General features: G+C 46.9%; 1 protein-coding gene across 1 annotated transcript in view; it reads left to right on the forward strand.

The window, feature by feature from the left end:
* PRKCH (protein kinase C eta) overlaps positions 1-6,409 on the forward strand; it is a 232,723-nt gene extending 226,314 nt beyond the window's left edge. The window contains exons 13-14 of the mRNA XM_027554264.1: positions 3,588-3,731; positions 5,122-6,409. Coding sequence (XP_027410065.1) covers positions 3,588-3,731; positions 5,122-5,268 — 291 coding nt within the window. The 3' untranslated portion in view covers positions 5,269-6,409. The remainder of the gene's footprint in view (positions 1-3,587; positions 3,732-5,121) is intronic.
* The last annotated feature ends 3,639 nt before the right edge of the window (positions 6,410-10,048 follow it).

Here is a 10,048-nt window from a genome sequence, read left to right on the forward strand (position 1 = left end):
CTGAAACGGTCCCCCTCCTAGTTTCTGTTTCATGATCTCTGTCCTCCTCTGACTGTCTCATGAGCTCTGCTGCCACCCTGGCCTTCTTCTCACCCTGTGCCAGGGCTAGGAGCCAGCACAGGCATATGTGGAGCCAGGTGTGAGGCCGTGAGGAGTGCCGGGACCAGGGGTCACATGCCCCAGCCAAGGAGGCAGCCATGCTCAACTCAGGTCATTTTCACCAGGAAGTAGTACAGGTCCAGTGTTCCAGAATATTCCATCTCCCAAGAGAATTTGGAAAACTTGACTTTCATGTGATGAGACATTTGCTACTTCTTTGACAAGTAGTTAAAATTATTTTAAAACACTCTACATGGGCCAAATAAAATGTCTGCAGTCTGGGGTTGCCCTCGATTCTCTTCTGTCCCCCTCCATGTCCGCCTTCCCTGCACGCCACCCTCCCTCCCAGCCTCAGCTCTGTCTTACCAAATATCGTCATCATCCCTGGGAATCAGACTTCTCACCCTGGTCAGGCTCCTCCTGGTGGATGTCTGCACATCTCAGATGCAAAGCTGAGCTCACCAGCTTCCCAGATCTGTAAGGTCTTGAGAAATGATCGAATGGTCGATGTTTATTATGTCTTTATTCCTCTGACAAAAGTCATCACTGCTCCTATTTCTACTTCTAACACCAGTACTCCCAACTATAATTGGTTCCTCTTCTGTCACCTGTTTCCATCATTCAACAGCCAGAGAGGACTCTGGGACCTGGCCGCCCTCCTCTCTCTACCCCCCAGCTCCAGGCAGTGGGGAGTCTGCTCACTCTTCTTCCACAAGCCCTCTTTGGCTTGCTCCCTGCCTTTCCTCTCACTAACGAGAGAGACTAGTTTCCAAACGTATGTTTTCTTGGCAGTGACCTCAGCCTTCTAACTAGTCACCCCCATGTATCTCTTCCCTCTCTACTAGGGATTTAGCCATCATGTTATGGTTAGAGTCATCTCCTAGGTCCAGGGCAGCTCTCATCATTCTTGTCATTCACATTATAAACTGTAGACAGGTCTTGCTGGCTCCTCCATGGTTCCTCAGCTGTCCTTTCATGCCAGCCCAAATACCCAATGTCACAGGTGCTTGCCTGCAGCCATGCCAGTCTGCGTTCTCAGGCATGTGTAATTCTATCCACCCACCTCGTGTCATCAAATGTCCCGTCTTCTGTGAGGCCACCGCCTGCCTTCTCACCACCACCCCCCAATGCGAGTGGCCCAGTCTCTCTCCAAAGCTTCTGCTGCACTTGACTGTGTCTTCCTTTTATCCAGCTGTGTTAGTTAAAGCGGTCTCTCCTCTGCCCACTTCTCTCGATCGGCTCCTTCATGGGGAGACACTGCTTGTCATCTGCACACCACTTGCACCCCCACACCATGAGAGCTAGTGCACTGCCTTGCATAGACACCTGCAACTTTTATAAATTGAACTTTTTTTTTCCCTTCTACATGGAGGATGGCAGTATCTAAAGGGCTCAAGATATTCAAAGTTAACACAAAACTGCCTGGTCATTCGAAAAAAACATTATCAGAATTCTAAGTGTAAGCTAGTGGAAAGGGTCATTCTGCCTGACTCTATTCACTGGGATGAAGTCTGTAGAGGAGAATAGCCATGACGTGTTCTGCTTTTCTTTGGTCAGTGCCTTTCCACAGTGCCCCTTGGAAGCTTGGCTTCTGTTCCGGGGCAGGGAAGAATGGGCAAAAGCGTTCAGACACCGGGGCTTCTGCCACCCTGGCACCAAGAGCCCCACACTGTTCCTCTTGCCAAGAAGAACAAGTTGTACCCACACATTCACGAGGTATCCTCTGCTCGCACCGTTGGCAGGCCTGGGAGTTTCCCACAAGCCATCTGGGTCTATTCTGCTGCCCTTGTAGCTTGAGTTTTTTGCAGCATTGTCTTTTGTTAATTAGCTTTTAGAACAGACACGGCTACTCCATCAGGGATTGTATCCCATTGACTTTCCTAAGAAGGGAGTCTATTCGTTTCTTCGGTGTGTGTATTTTCCCATCTTTCTGAGTTACACACACTTATCTAGGCAGAGCCCACACAGCACGAGCGCCTAGCTCTTCCAGAATGGAGTTGTTTATGAGACATTTCCTATAAGTCTGCGGATCACCCCGCATGCCTGAGTGCTCACTGCTCAGAAGCTCTCAAAGCTGCTTTTACTTTAGAGTTCCACCTCCAAATTCAGCACCACCAGGCCTTTCATTCCCCGTCTCTTGGAAAGAGGAGAAACCATTAAACTCCATCATTTTTTACTAGGTCTTGTTTGAAGCTTTTGTAGCATTTTATGAGGTCTCTCTTGTCAGTTTGCATAGGGACCTTGGCAGCCTCCTCCCTCCACCTGATCACATTCACCTGAAGCAATCCAGGAGGTTTGGCAGTTTTGGACACCTGACATGGCAGGGCTGGTCATCTCCCAGCCCGACCCTTTCTTATGTGCACCTTCAAGATCTTTTCAAATTTACTGGGTAAATTCTACTCCAAGGAAGTATCAACTTCTGCTCATTAGTTTTGCCTCGTGTTCTTAAGTCAGACTTGGAAAGGGGTATTTGGGAGCTGTTACAAATTCATTTAAAGATAACTTGATTTAAATTTTTGGAAAGTTTTTATCCAAGGCCATTTTCTTTTGATAATGGAAAAGTAATGATAATGGAAAAGTCTTTAAAATTAGAAATGACATCCTGCCATGAAGAGTGAATTATCCTATACTGGTCTTTGGTCAGGAAATGATCAGAATGCCTGTATTGACCACTTCGTGAAAGGAGAGTTGGCCCAAAACATCTTGATAGGAGGTCAGTTGTGAGGAAGTTGCCCAATTGATATAAATACAGAGGATGGATACACACACGCACAATCCTTAAATGTGTGGCAATGCATTCCAATTCTGGTCTGTGTGGCAAGAGTCTCAGTCATGAAACATTTCAAAATGGAAGAGCAGGAGAGAAGGGAGCATCTCGAAGGAAAAAACTCTTCAGTCAAAACTATAATATCTTTGTTGCATAAATAAAAGTGTCCAACTTTGTTTTTCCTGGAGCCTGAACACAGAACTTTAAGTTTCTCACCCTTGCGGCTCCTTCACCCAGAGCATCAGAATAATGACTCTCTCTCTTCTCTCCGTGGTCTTGTCAGAGAGCGGGAATCCTGGCCGGCTGGTCAGGTCGCTCAGAAAAATGGCACAGCTGTTCCAAAAAGTAGCCCCATTCATAAGCTGCCGGCTGTCCTCAACTGCAGTGCTGGAGAAAGGCACACTGTTTTATAGAGTTTCTTTTCTTTAAAGGGGGAAAAAAAATACGTGGTATTTACAGGAAAGAAAACTGGGCCCTTCGGTTTTATTTTGGTTGCCACGTCTGAAATGGAAATGGGGAAGGCCAGAAATATACACGAGCAACTGCGCCTTGACGGGATGATTCATAGTGGTTGTGCCGCCTCTGATGGAAAATTCAGCTGGTTAAGCAAGATCAGCCATGAAGCCTCACATCATCTCCTCTGCCAGGGTTGATGCCTGCTGTCTTGTGACAGCCTTACTGTGTGTGATTGTATGATTGACTGTCTTTCTCCCCCTCTCAGTTCATGACCAAGAACCCCACCATGCGCTTGGGCAGCCCAAGTCAAGGCGGTGAGCATGCCATCTTGAGACACCCTTTCTTTAAGGAAATCGACTGGGCCCAGCTGAACCATCGCCAAGTAGAACCACCTTTCCGACCCAGAATCGTAAGTGTCCGAGACCACCTGAGTAGACCTTTTTCTTTCTTAAACTGTCTCAGTGTTCCACTTGAGCAGCTAGATGTTCCACCAGGGAATGACCAGACTGGAAGTTCAGAGATGCTTTACAGGGCAGCCTCATCCAGGACTCCTCCTTGCCCCCAAGGCAACAGCTCTCAGTGTGCCGGGGGTTACGTCTCAAAAAGTGTTTACCTCTTGCTTGCCTTGGCCCCATCCTCTCAAGTTAAATTTTCCTGGAGTCGAAGAGGCCTTGAAACTTTCCAGGTTTCCCCAAAAGAGTTTGGTTGAGAAATTCATTGTTCTAGCTGATTTCCTTAGGCTCCTTAGTCAGAGAGCCTTTTCCAAGCCCCCAGGAAAGTAGAGAGGATGTGAAATGCTCCTCAGGGCCCTGAGCCTGGCTCCCTGGCTTGCAGAGCTTAGGTCTGTGACAGCCCCTGCAGCACAGGGCTCAGGGCAAAAGAAGCCGAGTCCTTTTTGTCTAGGAAATACTGGGAATACCGTGGGTGCCTCCCCAAGGGAGGAAGCTGAGTAGGGCAGCATTCCTGAAGGGGTCCAGCTCTTAGACTGAGAGCTAAGCTGTTTCTCATGGGTGAGTCAAGAGAACCATAATGGGAAGGCAGAGAAGCTGGGCTTCCAGTACATCACGAGTTAGGGGGACAAGGGATGCTCAGAAAGAAATATCATTGACTCCAGGAAGAAAAGTGAGAGATCTCATAATGGTAAAAATGATCTCTCCAGCATTAGCTTATAAAGATGTAAAATACATGTTTCCATATGTCATTGGCTTAATCTGTAACAGGCTGCTAGGTTGAGATACCAAACACCCAGAGCATAAAACCACTTCCTTTCATGGGCATCCCCCTGCCAGCCGTTCTGGGAGGAGGGGAAGTTTTGCCAGCAGGGCAAAATGAATCTGCTGGTGAGTGAAGTGAGACGCATTTGTTCCCTGAACTCAGAATTTCCAAGAAGTCTTTGAGGAAAATCTCTTCAAGCACATAGTGTGAATTTACTTAACCTCTGTTGTCTTGTGGGCCCCTGTGTGGCCTGCTGAGCAGTGGTACCTCCACGAAATGGACAGGGTGAACCAGTTGGCTGGGTCAGGTGAGCAAGTTAATTCCTTAGCTTCCCAGCCTAAGACTGGTCTGCTCAGCAAGCTTTTTATGAGGCTAGTGAATTGGCAGTTAGAAATGCCCTAATAATACACAATGCAGTAGAATTAGTAGAAAGCACTGTTTAACCAATTGTCATAACTGGAAATAATGCTGCCGAGAGAATTGCAGGGCCGTCCTCTGAACTCACTGGCAAGGGCTAAGTCCCACGGGAGATTAATAAGCCTCATGCACAGAATCTGAAAGTTTCCTTGTTTCCTTTTTGACAGAAATCCCGAGAAGACGTCAGTAATTTTGACCCCGACTTCATAAAGGAAGAACCGGTTTTAACTCCAATTGATGAGGGACATCTTCCTATGATCAACCAGGATGAGTTTAGAAACTTTTCCTTTGTCTCTCCAGAGTTGCATCCATAGCCTGTGGCGAATAGGACAGATGGTATGAGAAGCAAAAGGAGAGATTTTTCCAGGAATTTCCTCTGTGGGGAACTCCTCAGTGTCAATGTTAGAACAAGACCCTTACCTTCAGGGAACAGGTGGAGAACTCTGTGAAGGACGGACCATCAAGAGATCAACCACTTCAAGTTCTGAGGGAGCCAGGGTCCTAGAAATAGTGGATACCGAAATGAGATTTCATGAAGAAACACACTGCTCAGCTCTTAGTTTCCATGGCTACTTCAGGTTCAGGATATTAATAGGAGCCAAAAGAAGAAAAGGCGTGAAGAATAAACCAGATCCTAGAACTTCCAAGTCACTCAGGCATTCTTACTTCAAGGGACAAACCTAGACGTTGTATGGCCCACTCCCAGCTTTTCTGTAAGCCAAAGAGCCCTGAATACTGGCAGTCTGCAAGAAGTCTCTAAACGCTCATGAAGAACTTGACGAGAAGGAAAGGGATGGCTTTCCAAATAGAATGACTTCCTCTGAACAAGAAATAGTGTCCATAAAGCTCATAAAGCCCAATCTTGACAACAGTTGGACATCAAGGCAACTGCTACAGCTTATTCTTTTATCTTTCCTTTCACTTCATAGATATTTATTGAGTGCCCAGTGAGATGGTGCCACAGAACCCAGCAGTGTAACAGATTTGCTCTCACCAAGCTTTCATCTTAAGTTACCTGAAAGGTGTGTGCATTCTGTGAAATGCCTCTCCACGTTGCCTACATCATACTTTGTCTGCACATAACTTTTTTCACAGAAGGCAGCTTGCTGCCCCAGCAGCAACTATCCAAATACTTGGCGGGTTGACCAGCAGATGAGCTCAGCAGCTCGCAGACTGGTGGACTCTCATCGTGGAGGCAATGTGCCGATATTGCTCTGATCTCATCACTGGAGAACCGCTCTCCACTCGGGTCCATGACCAGACTTATGGCTTATACCTTAGCAAGTTATTTAAATTATATTTTGAGAGACAAAGATGTTTGTTACGCGTTTTAATAATTAGAAATGGCTCTTGTAAGCAGGACATGTATCAAAGAAGGACCTTATCATATGTATCCATGTATGAAGTTGGAGAATTTTATCTGGCTGAAATAAATGCATTTTGTAACAAAAGGGATTTTACTTGTCTAAAAGTATTTGTCCCATCCCCACTAGGAGAGGAGATATGTAATTAAAATAAGCTTTGAGCAAAACAGATAGAACTTTTGACTCAAAGCAACTTCCTGAGAGCAAAGGTTGGCATCCCACTGTGTGTGTCACTGAAATGAATGTGGCCTGTCTCTTCGAACCACAACTTTCATTCTGAGTCAGGGTAATGCCGGCCAAGTCTCACTGGCACGGACTCGTCCTCAAACTCTTTGTAGCTAGACGCAGTAATTGCTTATTTCTCATCCAGTGAGAGCAAGTTCAACAGCCCTCTTCCTACTCTTCACTATGCCATCTGATTATGCAGATTCCAAGGTTACCATAGGAAGGGAAGGGAGAAATGGAAGCAGTGCTGACTGTTTACCTACCTCTCTTAGGAGGAACACGCATCACCCGTGCTCACACTAGATTGGCCAGAACAACATACAGGACTGGGAATTACAGAGGAGCCAAGGGGTATCTGGGCAGTAATGACAGTCACTGTTAGAGGTTCTTTTTTGTATTCCAAGATGGAAAATGACTTTTAAATGAAGAGAATATTTAGAAGCCTCCCTTTATATGTCACTCTCAGCCATTCTTAGATACACTCACTCATGTAATTTTACTAGGTCGTCAAATGCCCCTGTGAGGCAAGCTGCTCATTCTGCCACTATGTCCCGTGTGAGCACCACGGTGCATTTTGTACCCGAGAACAAGAGAGAATCTAAGAAGTTGAGTTAGTTGATTACCCAAAGGTTTCAGACTTGGTAAAGAGTAGGTCCAGTCTAGAGTCTAAATCTTGGATGTTCTAATCCAACAGACTTCTGGAGAAGGACTCAAGGACTCTTTGGCTTTCATAGCAACTTTGCAGTTCAGAGTCTCCTTTTGCTCTGTGGGGCTGACCAGCTTTGGTCTAGTCCACAGTGTAAAGAACCACAAAGAACAGAGCAGGCCTCCTGTGCTCGTTTACAAAATCCACTATTCCAGGCCTGCAAAGGACCCCAATATCTTCTAGACTTAGCAGCTTCCCTCTTGCCAACCTATTCCCAAGTCTGCCACCTGGGCCCCCTAATTTGGGTTCAGTCCATTCTTTTAAGATAACTGCAGCCCTGTCAGATTATCTGACAGCCAGACTTGGCAATGATAGGATTTCTAACATTTCTGCCCTATCCCTCTTTTATATGTGAGGAGAGAGAGGAGGTACAGGATATTGACCTAAAACTCAGAGAGCCTTTGACCCTGGAGTTGGAGCTCTGTTTCATATCTTTCATCTGTCCTCCTAAACCTTACTTCCCTGTTGAGGATCACAAGGCCACGGGCCCGCACTTCCTGAGGCGGGCTGGCCACAAGCCATTTGATCAGCGGGTGCTTAGTCTGCCGGGCCTGCTCAGTCCCCTGAGCTCCGAGGGTACCGTGGAGGTCAAGACGAGGTCACACAGCCATTTCCCTCCCCCAAGACCATCTCAGCTCTTCAAAAAGGAATCCTGAAAAGTCTTGAGGCCTTAACACCCTTCTCCCTCATCCCCACACCCGTTTGTCTCTGTTCTCCCAAACTATTCCATGCTACCCTATTAGCCATGCAGCCCTGAGTGTTTGAAAGGAAAATAGAGCATTTGCTCTGACATGTTGATTATCTTTTGACTGCAGAAGGAGTTTTCACTTACTAATGGATAACATTTATTGCACATTTACTACAGATGAGGTGCTGTAACACTTTTCAGTGAATTTACTCATTCAGTGCCCCAAGGGGTGGGCAGTCTCATCTCCATTGTACAGATGGGGAAACTGAGGTATTGAGTGATTAAGGAATTGGTCTGAAGTCACACAAGTGAAACAGTAGGGTTAGGATTGAGGTCAGGCAGTTTAACTCCTGAGTCCCTAGTTTTAGCCCAAATTGTAAAAATTCCTCTATTAAGGTCAATTTTATTGTTCCCACTTTTGTGAGGTATTGAGCACAATAAAAAGGGTGTAAACTGGATTTAGCAGAGAGCGCTAGATAAACTGCCAGCTGGGCAGGACAGTATTACTCATCCGGTCTGTAGAACCCTTTATCAGCAGTGAAATTGTGTGATTTGCATGTCAAGGCCTGGAGTGGCTCACCCCCGCCCCGCAGCGTCTGTCCCTTAAAGGAACTGGGGCAGGCCAGAATGATGCAATCAGGACTTGGACCTCCCTGAGGAAGAGGAAATAGTCTGGGTCAAACTGGATCCTGTAAACCCTGTGTGAACCCCTGAGGAAATCTCTGCGCCTTGGAGGTGAGAGTGCATGGTGAGGGGCGGTCCAGTCCCTTTGTCTTCCCTCACGGAGGAGCCCCTGTGTTTCAGTAACCCACCTTGGCCACCCCCCTGCTGGTAACATGGAATCATCAGAAAGGAGACATACAGCCTGGGGCTAACCTGGGCAGCTGCATGTTACAGCTACAGAGCTGATGTAATTTGGTAACAAAGAAAAGACCAAATTAAAGCACCCCATTTATCACTTGTTGGTCTTAACTGGGTGAACGTTGCTATAAAGATATCCCAGTCACAGAGCTGGCCTCGACTGTATCACAGGCCAACCCCATAAGGCTTTATGTCCCCTCTGTTCCCAGATTTGGTCATCCTGATGGCTTTGTCTGGCTGTGTTGATTTAAAATGACCAGGCAGCTCTCTCTGCCCCTGGCTCAGAGTTGCACCAGGTCCTATAACTCCTCATTTTACGTCATCTAGGGACAAGACTCTGATACTGCCAGAGACACGTGCAGTGGAAATGAGCCCTGTGGTCATATGTCACTCTAAACTGAGGTGCAGGTTGGCCAGATCAGGTCCAAGTGCAGCTATCAATGACGCTTTATCGTCTCTCTTCCTTCCTGTGTTGAATTAGAACCACGGCTAAGAGCGCCACCCTCGCCTTCTTCCTATTCCAGAGGCACCCCCATCACCTCCACTCTGCTGTCAATTCCTCTTTCTCTCCTCCTCACCTTTTCCATTCTTTATTCCCTGGTGTAATAAGCCAGCTCTATACTCTCTCCCTCTATCATTTGGTTTTCAAGCCCAATGGGTCATACAACCAGTTTTCAAAACACAAAGATGACATAAAATCCTGATTTGCCTACATTATATGCTCTTTTAGGGCCTAGAAATGGAAGCTATCCATCCCTTGTATTGCCACATCTTCAGCTTCACCCCCCACCCACTCTACCCGCTATGTCAGGTATTGCCCAGGCATAGACTGCCTCTGAGGCAACCCTGCCTGCTCTGTCCACCATGGCTCTGGGAGGCAAGACATCAGAGGAGTGAGCTGGGTAGAGCCCACATCTGTGCACTGAACCTGCCTGTTAATGTGTGTTCTTGGAGAAAGGGAGTCATTTCCCCAGGTTACCATTTTCTAGCCCACACTCTGCACCCTGGCCCACTCTGTCCAATCTGCAACTCAGTTCAGATGAACCTGTGTCCACAGGGCTCATTTGTGATATGAGTGAAATTGACACCTGCCTGGCCAGTCCTGTTACTGCAGGGATTAGCTGTGATGCTCTATGTGAAGCCTGTACCACAGTGGGGCACATAGAAAATGCTTGGTCAGTGGTAGCGATTATTACCGTCAGCTATTTCAGAGGACAAGGGAAGATTGCAGGTGATGTCCTCCAGGAAAA

The sequence above is a fragment of the Bos indicus x Bos taurus genome, chromosome 10 (assembly GCF_003369695.1).
Source record: "Bos indicus x Bos taurus breed Angus x Brahman F1 hybrid chromosome 10, Bos_hybrid_MaternalHap_v2.0, whole genome shotgun sequence".
NCBI lineage: Eukaryota > Metazoa > Chordata > Mammalia > Artiodactyla > Bovidae > Bos > Bos indicus x Bos taurus.